The 23105-nt window shown below is 47.8% G+C and overlaps 2 protein-coding genes across 3 annotated transcripts; one reads left to right on the top strand and one right to left on the bottom strand.

The window, feature by feature from the left end:
• Window positions 1–313: 313 nt before the first annotated feature.
• RBM18 (RNA binding motif protein 18) lies at window positions 314–10770 on the bottom strand. Its single transcript, XM_015879334.3, has 5 exons — window positions 10611–10770; window positions 5867–5993; window positions 5073–5159; window positions 3311–3396; window positions 314–2180 (listed from the first exon to the last, which is right to left on the bottom strand). Exons 1-5 carry the CDS (start codon window positions 10763–10765, stop codon window positions 2021–2023), a joined length of 615 nt encoding a protein of 204 aa, XP_015734820.1. The 5' UTR covers window positions 10766–10770; the 3' UTR covers window positions 314–2020.
• A 27-nt stretch (window positions 10771–10797) lies between these two features.
• Window positions 10798–22533, top strand: MRRF (mitochondrial ribosome recycling factor). 2 transcript variants are annotated; one of them, XM_015879333.2, is made up of 7 exons: window positions 10798–10840; window positions 12205–12386; window positions 12703–12858; window positions 14060–14178; window positions 15509–15600; window positions 20214–20373; window positions 21459–22533. In XM_015879333.2, exons 2-7 carry the CDS (start codon window positions 12212–12214, stop codon window positions 21534–21536), a joined length of 780 nt encoding a protein of 259 aa, XP_015734819.1. In that variant the 5' UTR covers window positions 10798–10840; window positions 12205–12211; the 3' UTR covers window positions 21537–22533. The 2 variants fall into 2 exon arrangements, with proteins under 2 accessions (XP_015734819.1, XP_085376989.1); XM_085520863.1 differs by lacking the exon at window positions 10798–10840 and adding an exon at window positions 11988–12009.
• Window positions 22534–23105: the final 572 nt, after the last annotated feature.

Raw genomic sequence — 23105 nt, 5'->3', positions numbered from 1 at the left:
AAAGTGTCACGGTGCATTTACCTGCTCCCACACGCAGAGCCCGGCTCGGCTCCGCTGCTGTGGCATTCCCAGGCAGCGCATGCAGTGGGCGCACTGCCCGAGCCGGCAGCAGACGCGGCCCTGCAGTTGTGCTCCCCCAGGTCTGCTGCAGCCCAAAGCACACAACGCACTTCTGTTACCGATGGGGCAGTGCAAAAAAAAGCCATGAGTGCAGCTATTGTACGCGGAATGGTATCAGTGGGCTCCGGCTGGTGCCAAGCATTTACCACCCTCACTTCCTGCGTACCACCCTCACTTCCCTGGAGGAAAAACATGCATTTTAAACGTTTATTTAGAGCCGTAAGAATTCCAACGAGTTTAATTTAAATACAAATAAATATCAAAATATGGTTCTGAAGGGAACAACACCACACACCTCACCCCAATTCGGGCATTTTCTAAATTCCTATTAAAAACAGAACTGGTTTGAAATAATGCAGATGCGCATCCTAAGGACTACAAGTGGGAACACGTGTAAGAACAAAACAGGCTGCTCACAGAGGAACGCAAATGGGCGTTACAGACATTCACAGGGGAACAGACTCCAAACCATACTTTCTTTTTACTCAGGTACCCAAAGATAATTAGAAAGCAAGTAACTAACGGTACAAGACCTACTTCCCAGCAATTCAGGCTTTCAATCTATCCACCATACACATGCACAGCTTCATTCTGGGGGCTAAGTTTGGGAGCAGGACGCATGCTGTGCACTCGAAGGCAGGCGTGCTGCTTTGGGAATACAAACCCGACTCTGCTATACAAGGGAGCAGCACCTGTGCTCAGGAGTGGTGGGTTGTTCAAAAGTCACTTTCTGGCTGTTGTTTACCAGTTTGCAGAAGTACCTCAAGAGTGACGGGTTGGCTAAAGGCTCACACTGAAAGGATGTGAAAAGCAGAGTCAATCAGCACATACTGCACCTGAGTGCACACATTCCCAACGTCCCACGTGCACAAAGGAGGAAACACTGGCAGGGTGGCCCTTCCTCAGATCTTTTAATTTTGCACAGAAAATTTAGGGAGAAGAACGAGCTGCAGATCAGTGATTCCAGCAAAATGCCTTCCATGAGATCCCCCAAGGCAGATGCCTTGTATGGGTGAGCCTCAGCAGGCAGCAGAGCCAGCGCTGCCGTAATTACTTGTGCCACTTTAATCACACTGAGAAACCTCCACCAGCCAGTCAAAAAGATAAAGGTTGGACTGGTTGGTGGGCAGACGCTGAGGTCACGTGTTTGACAGATGGCTCTGAGGCTGCAGCGTTATTCTCACGCTGTCACATCTGGTTTATGAACAGCTACCACTAACAGGGGGTCCTGAACACAAATATTAGAGATGCCCCTGCTGCACTCTGAAGCTCATGGCACAGAACAGAGCCCACTGCTGTGCAACTACCCCAACTCCAATGCAGAGGTACATGCCTACAGCCCAATGGACACCGAGAACACCTGTGCTGTGCCATGACTTACAAAGCCAGCAAATAAACATGCAAAATAAATTTGGCTTGGTGCACACAAAATATTGCATGCACGGTTACTAAGTGTTGCAAAGTCTATTTAAAATGAGTTTTATTGAGATGAAAAAGTTTTCTATGTTAAACAAAAGCAGGTGTTTCCCCCTCCATTAAAAACACAGATTGGAATACCTTTTGTTCAAAAAGACTTTTAAAAGAAATCAGAGAATTTCTGGATGTGCTTCACTGGTTGCTGTCTCTAATCTTGCTAATGAATGCAAGCAATCCAGAGGTTGTCTGCATGTTCATCAGAGGCTTTGAATGGAACCTACTTTTTGTAACAGCACTCGGCTGTGAAGCTACGCAGGCAACAAAGAGCACCCAGCAGGCCACCCAAAGTGTCACAAACACTGCCATGTACAGCGGCGTTGTGCACAGGTGGAGCATCCTTCTCACCCTACAAAGTACAAAAGCATTGGAGGATTCCAGGCATACAAAGCAGTGTTTCTTGCTACCACCATCCATTCAATAAGCATCATCTTCTAGATTTCCAGGCTGCTCTGGAATAAGGAGTAGTCCTTTTCTTTTCTGGTGGTTTGAAGTAAGAATAGACAGGAGCTGCAGGATATTCTGCGTCTGGATTTTCTGCCATCATTTTCAGCTTGGCTTCAATGGCCTTTATTTTTGCACTGACACTGAAAAGAGGAAAAACAGAAGAGAAATTGAGCTTAATCTTAGCACAGAATCACACTGACAGCAATCCAGAGATTCTGCTGACACTGGAATTCCCATTTACCCCAGGAGCAGCTGGGCAGCCCCCATCGCTGCCTCCACCAGCAGCGCGAAACCAGGAAGCAGGAATCTACTGCTTAAGGCCCACACCATTTCATTCAAAACCTCAGTACAAATTTGCTTAGGAAAGGTCCTCCATGATACAACACAGCACTGCAAAATAACCGTCCTTACACCTACTCAGCACTTTTTTGAGAATTCTAAGCTAGACAAGCACACAACAAGGCTCCTACATCATCTAAAATGATGTCATTTAGAACAGTCTGAGCATGTGCAGCAGCTCAGGCAAAGCTGCTGGAAACAGCAGAGAAATGAAAGCCAGACTTCCTTGCAGCTACAAGACCACTTGGGATGGGAAAACCCCAGTTTCTAATTGAGTCAGGAAGAAACATTATTTCAACATTACCAAAGTTTATCCCAAAGGGAGACACTCTCCAAGGTTACACCCCGAATTCCTGGGAGTTTTGTTATCCACTGTTCTTGCTGGGTATGGACTGAGGAACGTTCCCTTCTCCGCTGCAGTTTCCTGCAGCATCCATCCCCACTAAAACTACTCTGTCATACCAGTGACGTAGCTAATAATCTGCATGACTGGAGTCTCTCTGTTCGGTATTTCCTAGCATGGTACTTTTTTTTAATTTAATGGAAATATTTTGTTTTAATCTCTTACCGTTATGAAGGAAATTCTTGCTCATAAGTATCACTTAATGAAATTAGCACAGCACAACACCTCTCACTGAGATTCATATGAAGAAGTACAAAGCACATTCTGGCTAAACAAGCTCAAGCGTTGCACGCTCCAACTCCTCTCCTTATCTCTTCTCCTTCACATTTCCTAGCAGTTTAGTATGTTAGAAAATGAACATCAAGTCATAAGGAGCTCATTTCACGTGGGGCACTTCAGAGCCTGCTGCCCATCTGCAGGTCAGACTTTTAGTACAAAGATAACAGTTCTTGATCCTACTGAAATCTAAAGTGTCTGTTCCCCACCACTCCTGCAGTTTGGTCACCTCTCACCCACTCCACCTCCTACCTCAGGTTGGACTGGGGTGGCTCCGTGCTGGACGATGGCTCCAGACTGATTGGAAGAATCTTCTCATTCTTATTATGATCATATCTCTGCAAATGGAAAACCAGTATTCAAGGTAAAACTGGAGTCTTGAACAAGAACATCTGCTGACAGATACACTTTAAATTTGGATTAACATAACCTCATATTTGGCGAATATTTCACTAGGAAGGATTTGATTTTGATGGCCAAACACCACAACAAATTTTAACCACATCTGTTGAGTACCACCATGATAACGTGGACTCTGATACTGCACACTTATGTGCACCATACTGCAGATCCTTCCATCTTATCCTGTTTTATTACTTTCTATTCCTATCTAAGACAAAGCAAAGATGCTAAATTTCACAGTACTGCATCACTACACTGTTTATACAGACATTGATCAGAGTGAGAAGATAACCAAAGCACACAGCTATTCAGAATTATGCAGTAACGGAAGAGAAACACACTCAGGATCAGTTGTGAACCATCTCCTTTCTGTGAAAAGCAGCTTGTTAGTCTGCCTCCTCAGTGGGCAATGGGACTCCTGAACTATTCACAGCATTCTGCTTCCTTGTTTCGCTTGGCACAAACTCAGATTTGTTTTTCAGCAGGGTTGCTCAAATTGACAGTGTCTAGTAAGTCTTGGCTGCTCATCTTAGAGCTACTTAACACGGTGCTGTCATTGCCTAAAATAAACAGTTGCTGCAATAAGCTAAGGTTTTGTGTCGTTAAATCTTTCCATTCACAGATTATAAAATGCCATGCGAACTGAACTGATTATTTATGTATGTTCTTCCCCATCCCCTGGCTGGCTGCGCACTGAGCTACCCTGCTGAACTCCCAGCTGAGCAGACACTCTCCCCCAGCTGAAGCTCCTTTTATGGATCGCTTGTCAGGCATCTGGAAGCACATGGTGCTCCAGTAGCTGCGGAGCTTGAGAAAATGGAGACTGGATTTGCACAAGTTCTGATGTGCTGACAAAGCCCTGGAGCCTTCAAAGCCAATAATTAAAACAACATGGTCTCCTTTAACAAAGATACCTGCTTTCCCTTTCTCTTTCCTGCCCCTTTTGCCCCAATCTTCTTCATGATTCCAAAACAAATGCACTGGTATACTCAATTAAAAAGAGAGGAGCAAACTGACTACAGGATAATCAATGTGGGTTAAACTCACATTACTCAAAGGTAAATAACAATAAGCACCCTCCTCTGTCTCCCCCCAAAAATCTCTCTATACAGAGACAGTTATTCAAGTAAACTATATTAGTTTAGAAGTGAAACACCTCACTTTACAAGTCAGGAATAATTACAGCTGCTGCCGAATAAGTGCTTTCAGAAGTGGAACAAAGTTACAGAGCACTTAGTAATTGGGAATTTCCATGAATCTCCAATCCAAAAAGGGTGCAAAACCACAAAGAGAAGGACACAATCTCTCAGCCAATCATTCACTAAGTTTGGGAAAAGCTGAAAAACAGAAATTTAGAGTCCACAGAGCTCTGATTAGATGCGCCTTTACAAAGAACATCAGGTTAAACAGCCTGTCCTCATTCACAGCTAATTCAGCTAATTCAGGAGGATATGAGAAGTGGTATATTGTCTATGCTGTTTCCATGGGAGTTATTTCCTAGAACGGACTGATATTATCTTGCCAGGCTAAGACAGCCTTCATAAGAATTGTTCCTTAATATTAAGATGTTTTGACTTCGCAAGCTAATTTTTATCTACAGCAACAGGCTTACCTTGACTTGTGCGTGCGCCCACCGCACCACCAACTTCTTGGAAAGGGCCAGCTTCCCATTGAGACACTGGATCGCCTTTTCTGCTTCCTGCACAGGATGCACAGGAAGACAGTTCAATAAACAAACCAAGTCTTCAGTCATAACCGTCTCAGATGTAAAGACCCTTTTCTCTTTGTAAATCAGTCCTCTGGAAGTAAAGCTAACTGTCTGCAAAGAACGTTTATCCCATTGTATCCCAACCCAGGAATACTTGGAAGACTCCCACACCCATCTGAGCGATCAGACTTTTATAAACCATCAGGGCAGATTCTTTCAGTTGCTGCAGGGAGGAAATGGGGAAGATGATCAGAAGTTCATAAAAAAAATCAAATGCAGAAGCTATTGGAACTGCATGCTGAGGGAGCTCTGTGCCATACCAGTTTCTCTAGAAACACTACAATAGCTACATGTCCCATTAATACCCTACACTTATGGCAGATCTTGCTGATGTCGGCTAGGGATGTTATACTCTTGGTCCTATTCAGACTAAGCAGTGAAACCTCAATTCTGGGGACACTCCCACAAAACTCAATCTACAGCAGTTAAAAATGCATGTTCCAATGCTGCTCCACCTGGTTATGAATAATCATTCCAGTAGAGCTTTTAGACCTCGAGCGCTGTGTCACAGCTCTTCTGACACCCTCATGGTCTCTGCAGTCCAGGCATTTCATTTATCCCTCCCTGTTTCAGATTCATATTGACATAAAAGAGATGGGGAAAGAAGCCACTCCCTTAAAACAAAAAAAGCAACATACCTGTTTGGTTTCAAAGTTCACAAAACAGTAACCCCTCGGCTGCCCCTCCAAGGCTCCAGACTTGTGAAAGAGAAAATCAAATTGCTTTACTTTGCCAAACTTCTGAAGGAGTTTGAGAAGGTGGTACCTGAGGGGAAAAAAGACGTATGGTACCTTTCAGTAGTTTGAAAGTACAGAGACACGTGCATTTCAAGCTCAGAAACACAAATGGTTCAGCTCAGTCACGCATGAATTCCCAGATACATGCAGAGGTGGGCACCCATTACACAACCATAGCTCTGAGCTGCCCGGCCTCATCAGTGACAGCCCTAAGCCCCAAAGCACAAAGCCTTCCTCCCAGCAGTGCCAGCTGAAGAGTGTGCAGGAGATCTATTAATAGCAGTTTTTTGGACAATTATGTAATGGCTCCCCAGGGGCTGGAGGACTTTGCCTCTTGTCTTTCTAGAAATCACACCTACTTCCAAGCACAAACACTGGCCCTCTCCAGCCCTGACATGACTGTCTGAAGTTCCATCTCCTCTGCTCGAGCAGCTCCAGCCCACAGCACCTGCAGTTCTTGCTGCCTTCCCTGTCCCTGTACAAGCACTGCTGCTCCCATGCCTTCCCTGTGCCAAGCTGTGTCATGATGCTGATAAGGACATGGCTGAAAATATAGCCCCATTCCATCTGTCTGAGGAGCTGAGAAGCAGGAAGGCAGAATAAGCAGAACTGCATCCAGGAGCTGAGAGCAGACCAGGTGGAAACAGCACCAGACAGACCTCAGCATGGATCAGGCAAAATTAAGGGTCCCTGGCTCAGCCAGCTTTCTAGGGACATGCAGACAGAAGTCAGACATCCTGTCATTCAGCAGGGAGTGTGTTTTTTAAATTTAAAAAAAATGGGAAAAGCTCAACTAAAGTTGTACACTTAGCACTTGGTGCACTAAGCAATGTAAAACAAGGAACACATTTTTGTACAGACACATCTAACCTTGAAAGTTCCTTGCAGCTTTTTTGGTTCCCTCAATCCAATTGTTTAATACTACCAACTGACCTAGCAGGCAAATTACACCTGTCACTATTTCACCAGCTGACCCAACCCAGAGATTAAGAATTGTCTAAGTGTTTAATAAGGAGATCTTAGGACTCAACTTCACCTGATTAGCAGTACAGTGTTAGTTAGTGAGCCAGGCAGCTTAAGCCCAATTCCCATCTTCCCAGATGAGAGAATGCTCAGAGCCCTGGAAGCTTGTCAGGGTAACTCCCACTGCACATGAACCAGCAGGCACTGGCCAGAACAGGGCACATCCCAGTGCAAGCAATCAGCAGTGTCCCAAGACACCGAACACATCAGGTAACTTCAGGGACAGTCCAAGCAGACAATACTTTTCCTAATAAAGCCCGATAGGATGTTCGAAACAAGAGCTCGCCCTTTGTTAAGCTTCAGGAGGCAGGCAAGAAAGTTCCAGGAACGTGAGTCATCTTGCAGGACAGTCACAGTGAACGTTCAGGATGTGCACTTTTAGAGAGGTGAAGGTACAGCAGGCGTTCAGCCCAGTGATGCGGGAGGGCCAGGTTCCCTTCTCCTGCAATTACAGAGTCACGGGAAGGGCAGCGATGATCCTCACCACATTTTGTTACACAACAACAGCAAAACCCCCTGCAACTACTCTGCCAAAGGAACAATTCGTGTTGTTGGCTCCAACTCCCAACTGCAACCAACAAATAACGCATTTCTGCTTCCTTGTCAGCAAGTCAGAGTCATTCCTTTAAAAAGCATTTTACTAGAAGAGTTTGGAAGCAACCTATGGAGCCAATTTCATTCAGAATCTTTAGATCTAGACGATACAAGCATGACTTCCAGACCACAGATGCAATTCTTAGCAATGCAAGCTATCTCCTCTGCGAGGAATAGGTCTGAATGAAGCTGTGTGTAACCAGAAGTTCCAGGTTCTGATTATAGTGTGTTGTTAACACAGTGAGGCATTAAGAGAAATCTCACTGTTATCCCCAAGCAAAGACAACTTCAGCATTGAAGGAACCTGCCACGGAAAACTTGAAATGTTTGTATGTTTACTGAAGAAGTGTAAATGTGTTAAAAGCTTTATCATGGCAGTGATTCTGCTTATCCAGAGCTTAAGAGTTATTCGCGCAGATGTGGCCCCAAAGATCACCACAGCCAACCTCAATTTCCACTTCCTGTCATCTGATGTGAATGCAAGACAAACCCGCAGCTCCCCCATTTCCTTTTCCTCCAGTCTTCCTCCTGGCACCCTGAGTGCTATTCAAACACAGGCAAGGCTTCCTCTGAACAATGCTATCCCAAGGATACTGCAAAGGTACCGGCCACATGCTAAACCTATTACTGCAAAGAATTTTGCCCCACTGGGAGTCAGTAGGAGTCTGTAACAACAACTCATGCACACATTGTTTTCAAGGTGAGACTCATCTAGATGAGATTGTAGACAAGCAGCTGAACAGACAAGGAAGCTGAACATCCACTATTTCATACCTGCAGGTAATTAACAGTCATTCAAAGGCTACTAGAAACCAGATAACATAAGTACAACTGCAGTACTGGAAGTGCCGCATTTTGGGTGGACAAAAATTTAAGCCTCCAGAGGCTTTACACACAGGAATTAGCAGAGGAGGCAGTTCTACTCCACGTGCCACACAGGAGGTGCAACAGAGGTCACAAAGCAGTGATGTGAGCAAAGGGCGCAGCACAAAGCATCTCCCAGCCCACCAGGGGACAAGTGCTGCACCAGGCCACGCTGGCAGTGACAGCAGGGAGCAAAGGATTCCCTGCTCAGTGACACCAGAAGCTGACTGCCCGCTGCCCTGCTGCAGCACAACCCAAAGCAGGGACTGTTCAGCACTGGAGCTGCCTACAGATTACATCCTACACCACGACTGGCCGTGTGGACATGTGGTGCCAGCTCCCCTCCTTCCAGCTGCTAAGAAGCTGCAAGCCCCGGCATTATCTGCTGCCATATGCAGAACAGCTCTCAGGATGCTAGATAAAAGAAACAGTCCAAGTAAACATTACTAGCAGGGAATCTAGCCCCATCAGAAGATGCATCAAAACCCAACAAGTAGGTATGACAACATCTGACACCCTTGGAGACTCCCATTTGAGTCACAGCTGCTCAGCGCAATAACCTCCCATAAGCCACCAGCTTACAGGCTGTAATTTGTAGGCAGCCCTACATTCATGAATTCCTATTACCACAGCTTGCACTCAAATGTATACGTTACCTATTAACTCCCCAGTGCTTGATTGCAGTTATAGGTTGCTCTCTAAATGGAAGTCTTGGATTAATTCAAGACTTTCTGAACTCATTTCTGCTCAAGAAAGTCACAACCAGTTATTAACCCTACTAACAACCAATCAACTTTTCTCCATCTTAAATAAATCTAACGTGAAAATTGCAGGGGCAAACCTTTAAAATCAGATAAAAGAGCAAATGAAGAAACAGCTATTTAGCTTTCAGGTATGTGTTTTTAGTCATGCAATTAGTAAGCTCAACAGGGATTATTCAGACAAGCAAGAATGAACAGAGCTGGAAGCCCCTGGATAAGAAAGTGAGAAGTGATAAGTCAGGCTGATTTATAAGAATTAACTGAACTGATACAGAAACATTACTCTCCCTACACTGACATTATTATGCATTAAAAGGAATTTATTTTCTTCAGAATGAAACAGATTACAGTATATTCTGTTCAGTGGAGCACAGACATCGCTAAAGCAAAACCAAAAGCAGGACATGAGTTAAGATGAGTTAAGCCAGAAATACAACCCTGTCATGGGCAACAAGCACTGTCACCCACTGCTGGGCAAACCTTAAACAGTTGAAGGTATGGAATAGTTTCACACAAAGCTGCACGGAGCTGCTGTTTGCCTGGCCTAGATTCAGAGAAACACAGACTGAAAGCATCTCTAAGAACACCATTAACCCCAAAAGATGAAGGATGTGACGCGTTCACAAACACCCAGTTTTCCCCATGCACCAGCCTGATCTCCTGACTCCCCGGGGACCTGCAAACACAGCCACTAAGTCCCATATCTGATTGCACCTGGTCAGTGAACAAAGCAGAGAAACAGAGCTGTGGGACAGAAACGGTAACTAATGCAAAAGCACCCAAAGCTGAATGGTTGTAAAGCACAAAGCATTAACGATCCCATTAAGAGGCTCGCAGGGAACTGCTCTGTTAAGATGAACCACATTTAGAACAGAACCCAGGCACCTGCACACACACATAAAGATGGAAGGAGAAGAAGTTCCCTGGGACAGCACATACAATAGTTAATGAAAAATGCCTGTTTTTAGGAAAGTCTAAACTCTGCGTTGCTTTGTGTGTGTTTGGTGCTTCCCAGCACAACATCCAAATGCCGGGCAGCAAACACTACTGCGGTTTGAGCAGATGGTTATACCTGCACAACATGTTATCTGTTCTGATGGGGGATGAGGTGCACACTGCGGTGCTTATCCCCCCCACAGCCACCGACAGACACAACAACACACCGAACCCTCGGTCCCCCCGGCGGGGAATGGGGCACAGCCGCGGTCCGACCCCCACAGCGGGCGGGGCTGACGGCAGAGCGAGTAATAGAGAGAACGAAGAGCGGCACAGGAGGGGACGGGGAAGGGCGCTGGGGGAGGAGGGGGCGCCGGGACCGGGAACACGGGGGGCCGTGGGCGGTGCCGCAGGGAGGGCGCGGGGCCCACGCAGCCGTAATGTCGCACACCCGGCCGCGCGCTCACTCGGTGATCTTGGGGTCGAGGTTTCCGATCCACAGCCGGTGCCCGTCCTGCAGGGCGCCCTCGGACAGGATGGCGGCGTTCTCCAGCGGTAACGCCCGGCGCTCCGGTTCCATGGCGCCGTCGGGCCGCCCCTCACCATCCCCGGCTCCGCGCATGCCTCGCTCCGCCCTTGGCGCCCATCGATGTCGTCACAGATTGAGCGCAGTTTGATGACGCAGCTCGGCGCGACGGTGAGCAGCGCGGCGGGCACCTCCCTCCTCCTTTGGCGCTGCCGGTTCCCGGCTCCGCTCGCACCGCGCGGTGCCGCTCACACCGCCACGATACGGCGGGACGGGACGGGACGGGCGGCAACGGGAGGAGGGACCGGGACGGGCCGAGCGCGGGGGGCGGGGGGCATGGTGGGGGCGGGGCTTGTGAGCACGTGGCGTGGGGCGGGATGGTGCGTGGTGCCCGCCGGGTGCGAGGCACAGAGCAATGATCAGTGCTGGGCACAGAGCAGCGATCAGTGCTGGGCACAGAGCAGCGATCAGTGCTGGGCACAGAGCAGCGATCAGTGCTGGGCACAGAGCAGAGATCAGTGCTGGGCACAGAGCAGAGATCAGTGCTGGGCACAGAGCAGAGATCAGTGCTGGGCACAGAGCAGCGATCAGTGCTGGGCACAGAGCAGCGATCAGTGCTGGGCACAGAGCAGAGATCAGTGCTGGGCACAGAGCAGTGATCAGTGCTGGGCGCAGAGCAATGATCAGTGCTGGGCACAGAGCAGTGATCAGTGCTGGGCGCAGAGCAATGATCAGTGCTGGGCACAGAGCAATGATCAGTGCTGGGCACAGAGCAGTGATCAGTGCTGGGCACAGAGCAGAGATCAGTGCTGGGCACAGAGCAGAGATCAGTGCTGGGCGCAGAGCAACGATCAGTGCTGGGCACAGAGCAACGATCAGTGCTGGGCACAGAGCAACGATCAGTGCTGGGCACAGAGCAACGATCAGTGCTGGGCACAGAGCAGAGATCAGTGCTGGGCGCAGAGCAGTGATCAGTGCTGGGCACAGAGCAACAATCAGTGCTGGGCACAGAGCAGTGATCAGTGCTGGGCGCAGAGCAGAGATCAGTGCTGGGCACAGAGCAATGATCAGTGCTGGGCACAGAGCAACGATCAGTGCTGGGCGCAGAGCAATGATCAGTGCTGGGCACAGAGCAGCGATCAGTGCTGGGCACAGAGCAATGATCAGTGCTGGGCACAGAGCAATGATCAGTGCTGGGCGCAGAGCAATGATCAGTGCTGGGCACAGAGCAGCGATCAGTGCTGGGCGCAGAGCAGAGATCAGTGCTGGGCACAGAGCAATGATCAGTGCTGGGCACAGAGCAACGATCAGTGCTGGGCGCAGCCTTAGAGTGATGCTGGGTAAGGGAGCACGAGGTGACGGCTTTGCAGCCTCCATCATTGAGTGGTAGAAATCAAAGTGCTGGTTCACTGCTGCACAAATAGCCAGCCCTGTAGTGCTGACTGCAGCGCACACACACACACACACACACACACACCTCAGGCTCGAAGCCTTTTCCTTTAGCACACTGACCTGCCTACTTCCTCCCTCTCCAGGTAACCCATGGCCATGGCGTTACGATGCTTCAGGCACCTGCACTCCCTCCTTCACGGCTCTTCTCTGGCAGTGCTGAGGCAGCTGCCGCAGCCCCCATTGCGCTGCACAGCGCTGCTCCTGGATGGCTGCAGGCACTGCACGCACCCGCTGCTGCTGGCCAGGACACTGGCCACCAAAAAAGGTAAAGCAGCAGCGTCCAGCAGCATTTGCAATCCCTGTGTGTGATGCCTGATGCTGATTTTGGGGACCTACTGTTGCACCAGGGCAGTTTGTGGCTATCATTGCACTCCCAGCTAGAGCTGGTGCATGCAGCACGACCTTCACATCTATTTTGGTTTGTGCTCTAAATTGTTGGGTTTTTTACTCACTGACAGATATCTGTTTATCTTAAGACTCAGCTCTGAATCTAACAACAGTTGTAATATCTTCATTCTGTTCTCTAATGCAGTAATTGAGTATTGTGAGAAACTGAAATTGATTGTCTGTGTAACATGCAGCTAAAGGTAAAGGGCAGACACAAGCCAAACTGAACATCAGCGCTGCCTTGGTTGAGGATATTATCAATTTGGAGGAAACCAACGCAGACATGCAGGCAGTGGTAGAAGCTCTGAAAGAAGATTTCAACAGAAATCTCAATGTCAGAACCTCACAAGGTTGGTGAATTCCTTGTACAATGTTCTGCTGCTGGAACTCAGCGTTCGGGGTTGTTTTTTTTTTCCCCAAATTGATTTTCTTTTTATTGAGTTATACACTGGGCACCCAATTACTACAACCTTGACATCCCTAACTAAAGGCTCTCTTCACCCTGAGCTTGACCAGGAAGAATCCATTTTTGTTAATAGCTTCCTGGAAATAGCTTTTCTAAGTGGGAGATGTCAAAAGTGTCTAACTGAACTGTTTGCAGATGTGATGAAGAAGCAGGTTGTCAGCTAATGGTGCAGTAGGGCAGGAAAAATCCAATTGCCATTAAATTAGCCTTTTGGAAATTGCCATCAGACTGGTGTCTGACGTGTACAAACTTTTTTTGCTATGCATCTTTGTGGTTACTGACCTTTACAAGCTTTATTCGCCGAGTGAATTGCGTGTTTCAGGAAGGATCATGAATGTTTGACTAAGCTACAGTTACTATAACACTCGGAACATATGTATTCTTAAGTAGTATCAAGTTTCAGGGATAAAGTGTAATATTAAACAATGACCAAATTTGAATCATCCACCACTCCAGCTCTGGCAGGGGCTCTGCAGTCTTTTGTAGAGCTGGAACATGTAGCTCAGTCTCTTAACTATTTATTTTAGCCGTAGGCATTTTTTATAAGTGCACTGATAAAGTATCTCCTGTCCCGTGTGCCTTTTGGTCTGTTAACATTTTGCAGCAGAAATGAGAGAGCGGATTAAGAGTAGCTCAGGGAGAAACAGAATACTTTAAATGAAGTAGTGGAGAGCACCTCCTCTGGGGACTTGGGGAAAAAAAAGAGTTTAAGGGAACATCGCTAAATTGAAGGCAGTAATTTTCTTGACTTTTATCACAACATCTTGATCGTCTTTAAAGTCTAAGTATTAAAAAAATAATTATTTCCTCTTAATTCTTCACAATCGTTGTTTAGTTTTCCCATTCTAGTAACAGAAACAAAAGTCTTCATGTTTTTGTGCCCTAATGTTGAAATATTTTCCAAGTGCCCCAAGGGATGCACAAACACGAACAGCACCTGAAGGCTGAAAAAATACATCATTTTTTTCTTTTATAACATCTTTATTTTGCACAATGGAGGGAAAATGAGACACTGTATTTATACTACAGCATCATCCTGAACTGCAGCGTCATGCTGACATTCCCATGTGTTTGGTTCTTTTGAGGGGCCCTTGACCACATCATTGTCATGACGAAAGATGGGAAGTTTCCACTCAACCAGCTGGGACAGATCTCACAGAAGTCCCCCCAGCTCATTGTAGTGAACATGACCAATTTTCCAGAGGTAAGGACATGTTACTGGAGGTGTGGCGAGGGGAGGTACTTACCATGGGAACAAACAGGTTGATACTGAGCAAAGAAACAGGTAGATAAAAACAGTCACACTGGAGAGGGGCTAAGAGCTTGGACTGCACTGTCAATTCTAGTCTGAAGCAAGCTGTGTTTTGCTGCAGACTATACACCACTGGAAAGCAAATACCAATCGCTAAAGAGTCTAGGATAGAAAATAATTATAGAAGAGGATTTACGGTGCAGCTTTTACTGAGCATTTTCTTCCTACAGAGCAAGTTCTATACACAGAATAACACAGTGACAGTCCCAACCCACTGAAATCACCTTTGTCACATTTTCTCTGCTCCTTTTGTTTCTGAGTGGGGCAGTTGTATCTCACAAAACATTGGCAGAGCTTTAGTTTGTGCCTCAGTTGATATAAGCTGAACTTCATAAGTGTGATCTTCTGCAGTAGCCTGGAGCTCAGGTTAACAATAAGAAAGAACATCAGAGCTAGCAATGCTCCTTGTAGGAAATGCCATGCTAGTGCCAGAGGAATGCAGACCAGCCCAGTCTTGTTATTGTCAGTGTCAGAGAATGAAACAAACTGGCAGAGCACTGTTGGAGTTCACAGCAGAACTGTTATTTAACCGTAACATTTAACACCATGATGGTACAGCAGTGCTCTAAGACAAGGGGGGAAGCATTTTAATCACTTTGCAATTAGCAGGCAAACCTGCACACCTCACCTTTCAAGCAGAGCAGCATCAGCCAGCTGTGATGGAGTTTTGAAAAGTTAATCCTAAGTAATAGACTGTAAAATAAACATAGAGCTGGGCACAGGCTCTGCTTCTCAGCCAACTGCTACTGCTGTGATGTAATGTGATTACGTTGTAGTGCTGAAGTGGTTAAGTTAGTTAACATTTCTAAACGGGTACTGTGTGATTTCTAGTGGAAAATATTCAACTGGAATTTTTAAATGCTGAGAATCTTTCATCTCCTTTGCCACAGTCAGGCCATGCCTGGGGAATTTATTGTGGTTTCACTCTGCATTGCCTCAAACCATTCAAATAGTTTCAAAGCAGCAAAACAGTTTTCTTCTGTTGTTGCTTCCCTTCCCCTCTCCCCCCTTGGTACCCTCGCTACCCCGACACTGAGTGCAGCCATAGTTTCCCATTCAGTTTGATCAAAGCTCTCCACACCAATGTAACTTCCTGATCTTACTGGTAACAGAAGTAAATGTTTCCATGTTCTGTGGAGATGGATTGCCAACTATTGACAGAGTTCTGGCATATGGGAATGATTATTTCCTAATTCTTTTTACCTTTTGATCTGCTTTACAGAGCACAGCTGCAGCTATGAAGGCTATAAGGGAGAGCGGAATGAACCTGAACCCAGAAGTGGATGGGACACTAATTCGGGTGCCAGTTCCTAAGTGAGTATCAATCCATGGTTCCCTCAGTTCATCATTATGCAAGATAATGCAGCAGGGCTGAGCCTTACATGGAGCCAGCCCCCTGGAGTAGCTCCATGCCCAGCACCTCTGCTTGTACTGCGTCACACAGCGTGCTGGCATGCGGACAGAGGCAGCTGCCCTGCTATGAGCACGTTTGGGTGGTAAATCCACAATTCCTGAGGGTGCTCAGTACCGGCAGTGACAGAGGCCTCAAAAACACCCTGTACAGATACAGAGGTGTGAGGCCACCACAGGTGTGATCAGACCTTGGTGTACTGCGGACAAGTGCCTTGAAGGGCTTCATGCACTGCGTGTACACAGACCCCATGCACTGCGTTGCACAGAGGTGACTTTTAAGTAGAGGGGCTTTAGATTTACTTTAGATCTAAAAATTCTCTTGATTTTTATCCAGCATTTTGATCAGAGGAGTCTAATTGCAGCTTTCTGTTGCTGTCGGTAAAAGGGAACGACATTATCATTCTATTTGCTGATTTTCTGTTTCCCCTGTGCTCCCTGCCCTTCCCCCATCCCTCAGGAGAGGAGGCAGAGGAGGAGGGCACCATTATCTTCATAATTGCTGAGGCTCCCGGGTTGCTGCGCAGTGGTTTGATTGTTAATGGGCACTTGGGTCATTCTTGAATATGAATTGCAGGGGAGGAAACTCCGAAACTACAAATCCCAATCTTTAAAAAAAAAATAATACTGTTTTTCCAACAAATAGCTACATTCTGTCACTTTCTTTTGTGGCGTTGCAGATCAAAAGCAGATCTTCTTTTCCCAAGAAAGATCTGTCTCATGAGCTGCCCACTCCTCTGCAGAGGAACCGTTCTGCTCTCGGTTCCATTCCCCCTGGCAGCTGGAACCCTGGAGCCCCACGTCCAATTCATTTGCATTTTGCACAACGTGCCCTGCAGGTCTGCCCATCATGGACTCCTCTCCACCCTTATGGGCTCCTCTCCAGTAAGACAACAGAATTGCTCAGAGTTCATCCCTTACAGACAAGATGAACAGTTTTATCTTTAAAACCTTTGAATGCAAAGGGGAGAAAAATGGCCAAGTTCTGGAAGGGAGAACCCCTTGCACCCCAAATTGCTTTTTCTGAAACATTTCATTCAGATCTCTAAACACGATCACAAAAAGATTTGGGGCAGATGCAGTGAAATTGCTAAAATGGCAGCAGGTGTGCAGAGCAAGGAAACAAATCAGAAATTAAGAGACAACAGTGAGTTGTGCTCCTGCAGAAATGGATTTTTTCAGGAGGGGAAGCACATTAAAAGTGAAATCAAACCTAAATGATCTTTCCCTGCTCAGTAAAACCACTTTCTAGGTGGACTTATAAGGTGGACGCACACACACGCACGCACACACACATCGTGTTTTGCCCTATGCACGTTGGTGCTTGAGATCACCCAACTGAACGTTTAAAAATGTTTGCCTGTTGGTATTTATTCCATTAGTTTAGGTTTTGCATTGCAGTTCAAACACGCAGCGGTTTTAAATACACACGGGTTGTGTTGCTGTTTACTTCTGCTTCCTGCTAGGATCCCCTCTGCTCCCAGAGGCATTCTCCTGTTTGTGTTGCTAGCGCTGCATGGGCAATATTTGTTTGTAGAAAAAGTATTCTCTGAGGGTTTAAAAAGAGAAAAAAAAAAAAAAAAGAAAAGAAGAGAAAAGCAGCCATGGGAACACTTGTATTGGTCGATCTCGTGGCCGAGTTTGACCTGACCTTGTGCCTTTTATGGTGTTGCCTCATTTTTAGATCCATCTTTTTTGGACCCATTGTGTTACACTGGATATTGTTTGTAAATCAGTAATATTTTTACACATGTTTTACTGAAAGCCAGATGACTCATTTGAAAGTTTAATGACTCATTGTGAGCTTTTTTTTTTTTCCTTTGCCCTTTAAGAAATACGCAGAGATACCTATGGAGAGGAGAAAGGACTTGAGAAAATTCATTTAGAGAAAAAAGCACAAAGCTGAGCTGCGTCGCTCCAGATCACTCATCATAATAAGTCTCTTTCACGCTTCTCGTTGAATAATATATTTTGCACCCTGTGTTTATCTGCAATTAGGCATGCAGAGTATCTAGTTAAGCCTACTTTCCTTTAACTGATCCCTCTCGTTTGCAGGAAATTCCTAACATTTGAGATACAGAAATTATTCCTGCCCGCAAAAACGCGTTGTGTTGGAGATCAGACGTGGCCTGCATTGTTTTCACTGCGGGTGTGCTCATGCCATATGCTGGGAAAGGAGCATCCAAGTGCTTCAACCACTGCTTGCTGGCTGGGGCAGAAAAAGAGATGTTACCATGGGGCTGCGCATGGCTCTGCATGCTCCGTTGTGTGCTCTGTGGGCTGTGCTGTGCGTGGCACGGTGGGATGGCCCCGGGCACATGGCAGGGTTTGAGCCCACTGCTCTGTACCTTCAGAGGCATTGCCAGTCCTGGGGCTTCATCCTTATCCCTGCCAGGGGTGGGCAACCCTTACCCGTGTCTGCTTCACGCTTTGGCTCTAAAGAGGGGGCAGCTGCAGCAGTTACTAGACAGAAAAGCAAACACATTTCAAGACAGCTCCAAGTCCCAGATCTGGGGGCAGGATTAAGGAACTGTGCTTAGAAACCAAGGGCCTGGCTTGTGTTGATGGATTCCTTAACCAGAAACAGCATCAGACTGAAGAAGTGTCCGTTTCTGGCACTGTTGGTAGCATTGCTGAGGATTTACATACGGTCTGGGTGGAACGTAAAACCCACTGAGAAACTCTGCGGTGCTACGCAGTGATAAAAAGGAATTGGTGTTAATAAAGACAGACAAGGAGGCATGAAAGCTGTGACCCTGTGCCAAGAAGCATAGGAAATCTGGCAGCCCTGCATAAACAAAAACATTTCCTTAAAGGCTCAGCAGCCCCAAGCAGGAGAGCGATACCCTCAGCGCAATCCACCAGAGGTGAACACAAGCAGGGAGGTGAAGGTGAGCTGCACTCGGCCCCAGCAGGGGCAGCCCCAGCAGAGCAGCTCTCCTTGCCACCCAGCAGCTGCCTCTTCCCAGCTCAGCAGGCAGGGATCTCCTTCCCTTCCCCCTCCCAAAACACTGCCTGAGAATCTGACCTCCTGCAGACCCCTGACTGTGAGCTGTGCCACAGGACCTCTGGCTTGGGATTCTGAACCAGAGAAGCCCTAAAGGCATCGATGTTGGGATGCACAGGAAACCACGAGTAACCTCACTCACTTCCAATCAGACATCCAGGTCCTGGCTGCAGCCTGCTCTGAGCAGTGGCCCCTCGGCAGCGCCGGATGCTGTCCCCAGTGTTTCCCCTGGCAGGGTTGTGCCGGGTCTCTGCTCTGGGCCTCTCAGCTCTCCTAGGGATATGGAACTTATGGAAAGGTGATTCCTCTCTTCTTTGAGGTAGAAATAACTGGCAGTGCTCAGGAGCAGTGAGTGCCTGTGCAAACATCTGCTACAGGAGAGCACCAAGGGGTTGCCATGCAAGGCTCAGCTCCCACAGCCTGCACTGAGCACTGATGGGGAGCCCTCCCCCCGTGCTTCCTCAGCTCTCTGCAGGAAGGAGCTTGGCCTCAGTGTTCCACTCACTCAAGCCATTGCAGCCAATTTCTAAGTATCCCATATGAAACATTTATCTTGCAATATCTTCTGCAGGCAGATGGGTTCTCACTTGCTGGCAAGTGTGCTGCGTTTTGCATTCTCAAGGTAATGTGGGAACTGCAATAGCCACAAAAATAGTTAAAATATTATTGTTGAGCACAAACAGTTGTTGACAGCAGTCGGCTGTTGGTGCTGGAGCATTACCAGAGCTCAGACAACGTCTGTTCATCCTGAGTTGGGTTCAGGCTCCTGCTGCACTGCGGTTTCTGTTTGGGTTGAAGAGTTGGGGATTTACTCCCAGCAGTGCAGCAGTGCCACATGGGGTGAGCTGCAGCCAGTGTTCTCTGTGCCTTCTGTATGAGCTGCTCACTGCAGAGCTGCTGGTAGTGCTGCCTTGTCACACAGGGTAATCCAGGTGTGTCAGTGGAAGGGCCTGGTCACAGTAAGGTTGAGTGCAATAGGAGTTCCATGGTTTCCAGGTACAGAACTCAACCTCTGGCAGTTGCACGGAGACTGTACTGAGGGTGGGGATGGACAGAGCTTCCCTCACAGCTTTGCAGGCAAGCTGCACTTCTCAGCTCTGCACCCCGGGTGTGGAGCTGGGTTTTCCCTCTATCTCCAGATGCTTTGGCAGCAGAAGAAAGACATTAAATGCTTCAGCATGACTTTCAGGCACGGCAGTGACAACCACGAAACAAGTGCGTTCAGTCCAAGCCCTTCAGCTCAGGGCTGCAGTAGGAACTTTCCATTCGAGGCTGGAGACCGTCAGTGCAGAGCTGTGTTGCTGTGGCAGACACTGCACAGAGACAGCTGAGTTGCTCGGGGGACTAAAGTGGGATGAAAGCCCTCTGTGAGCAGCCACAGCACAGCACGGTCACAGCATGGTCACAGCACAGCCCACAGGGTGCTGTGTGGAGCCCTGCCCACTGCAGGACATCAGTCTGGCTGTGCCATGCATTACATTGTTGGTTTTTTCCTCCTCCTCACTGATAGGGTAACCAGAGAGCACAGGGAGAGCCTGGCCAAGCTTGCCAAGCAGTCCACCAACAAATCCAAAGAAGCCTTGAGAAAGGTGAGGAGCAAAAGCATCAGCCAGGTGAAGAAGTTCAAGAGCAAAGTGTCTGAGGACACCATCTGGCTGCTAGAAAAGCAGGTAAGTTTCTTCCTTGCAGCGTATGGCAGTTGTTGGCTCAGTGGGGCAAGGATTGCATTTTTCCCACACCTGACAGAACTCCAGCACTGAGAAATGAGGTGACTCTGGGCTGACGTTTTGCAGCATGCAGCAGCTGCTGTGTTTCTCTTTCTGAGATTTGGGGCTTAAACCTCAAAGCCAAATTTATGGTACAAACAATTGTGAACTAAACAGGAAAACAAAATTTTCCTCAAAAGCTTTTGTAGCACAGGGGATCGTTACACAACCCAGCTGATGGGGAGCAAAGCTGCCCACGCCCGTCATTGTACCACACAGAGCCTGGACATCACTACACAGCTGGTGCTAATAAGGATTGCTCCAGTTTGTTGTTAATGAAAGGGCTAGCAGTATTCTTTCTGTTAGGAGTTTTTGGCTCTGATTCAGGAAAATACTTAAGCACATACCTAATTCCCTGAGAGCAGATGTCACTAAAGTCAATTACGTGGGCATAAACTCAGGCACAAGCAAAGTGTTCAGCTGAGCTGATGGCTGCAAAGCAGGCTGTGACTTTGCGGCCATTCATTTGTTATCAGCTGAAGTCAGGCACCTTGCAAATGCTTTGGGACTGTTCTCTGTGTGCTCACAAAAATAAACGTTGACACAGAGAGCATTTCTGCAAGCAGGAAAAATGGCTGCGCTGTTGTAACCAAATCCTGCTGGGAGGTGGTTGTCCCACAGCAGGCAGATGGTTTTCTGCAGTTGTAGAGGTAGTGTCTCACATCTAACTTTCACCTGCATCCAGATTTTTCAGCATAAGGAAAGGTCATATGCTCGTATACCTGAGAGCTGAGCGCATCTTAATCAGACTGGGGAAGCAGTGCACAAAAGCCCAAAGGCTCCAACCTCAGCCTGCATGTGCACCCATCACTCACCCTAATACACAAATGCACATTTTGGTACTATTCACAAGCTTGCTGCATCCATCCCTTGTTATCAAAGTCCCTAATCACTGGGCAGGGCTTCAACAATGGTCGCTTAGTTCTTTGTACAAGAAATCTCTTGCATAAGGAAAACAGAAGACTCAGACTTGTGCTGTGTTGCTACAGATCCAGCAAATGGCAGACAGTGCTGCAGCAGAGATGGACAAGCTGCTGGCAGCGAAGACCAAGGAGCTGCTTGGATAAACACCACCCATGTGGACACACTTCCCCTCCAGCAAGAACGGACTGCTCAGTGCCCACTGCCATCCCAGCCTGCAGCCAGGCAGCCTCAGGTGATGGGCAGGGGTGGCTCTCCCAGACCTGGGTGCTGGGATCCCATGGCTGCTGGGATTTCCAGTCCCGGATTGTACTGGAGGGAGGGGGATGAAGTCTCTGAAGTTCTTCATTCAAGTGTCAACAGAAATGGGTGAAGTACGATTAAAAATAAAACATTAAGGACAATTGGAGGCTACTGAAAGGATTCCCACAGCAGAAGCTGTGACCCAGGAGGTAACACTGCCCTCTGCTTCAGGTAACAGTTCAGCAAGAGTTGAAGCTCAGGCCTCCAGATGCGTGGCTGCCTCACTGGTCCATTTCCTGCATGTCTCTCACCCTCGTCAGGCTTCAGGCCCACTGTGCTGCCCAGCTCTGTTGTTTCTAACAACTCTCAGCCTACACTGGTAGAAGAAAACTTATCATGAAGGAGAAGCCCAGCAGTGTCCTGGTGTGATCCTTGTCATTTATTCATGCTCAAAATAAAGTCCAAGTCAGCCTGGGAGCTTTGCAAAGCCATCATTTGCCCATGTGTGCTGCTGGTGGCATGTGCCAGGGGAAAGGAGTGAGAAGCAGAACAGGGTTCTGAGCATGTTCCTCAGCCTTTGGTTACCAGCAGGTACTTCCCAACAGCAGCAAATAGCTCCAGGCAACAGCAAGAGGGAGTGAAGGTGGTGGCCAGCAGCACAGCCCCTCTCCCAGAGCAGCTGGGTTCAAAGAGCACCAAGTGCTCTGCAGTCCTTAAATAAACAATTCCCAAAAAGTTAGTTTGTGTGCAGTGGGGAGGGGGACAAGGATGAAGGATTTGCTCAGCTAGGGCCCCACATGTCAACAATTTCTCTGCTTTGTGTATTTTGGCCAAAGCACTTACCATGATAAATGAATAAAGGAAAATGGCGAGCCCAGGGCGGTTACATGGCTCAGTAAATTGCTTTCAGCTGATTACTGTATTTCTTTTGACATTTATCAACTCGGCTTTTTCACTGTTGTTGCAGCCTCTGCATCCCAGCAGCAGCCAAAGGCTGAAGGATTCCCTGTACCTGTGCAGGGTACACCTGGAGGGCACCACGGGGGCTTCTCGTTGCGGGGAGGAACTCCTCAAGTATCTACACAGGACAGTGAACACAGCTCCCACATCACCCACTAGCTGTCCTTGCCCCCAACACCAAGGGAACAACACACAGCAGCCACACCTGCCCTCGAACAGCAGGACAGGGACAAAAGCAGCAGCTGCAGCCCTGGCACCTTCCACACACACAGCAGAGCGCAACCTGGCACACATCAGCACAGTGCAGACAGCCAGCACCCAGGAGTAGGGACACAGCACTTACTGTACCCACATGAGTTGGCCCACAGAGGCAGCTCCAGGTGCTCCTGCTGAACCTGCTCCGCTGCTGCTCCACAGGGCCTGCAGGCTGCCAGCCCTGCTCCAGCCACAGCAACGGAAGAAAGTAGGAATAAAAAGCAAACGCTTCCTGCAGCAGCATCAGCAGGAAGCCC

Source organism: Coturnix japonica, chromosome 21, assembly GCF_054131305.1.
Source record: "Coturnix japonica strain WE chromosome 21, WE-NBRP24, whole genome shotgun sequence".
In the NCBI taxonomy this organism is placed as follows: Eukaryota; Metazoa; Chordata; class Aves; order Galliformes; family Phasianidae; genus Coturnix; species Coturnix japonica.
The sequence above is the reverse complement of the archived record's forward strand: the minus strand, read 5'-3'. Positions and strand labels throughout refer to the sequence as shown.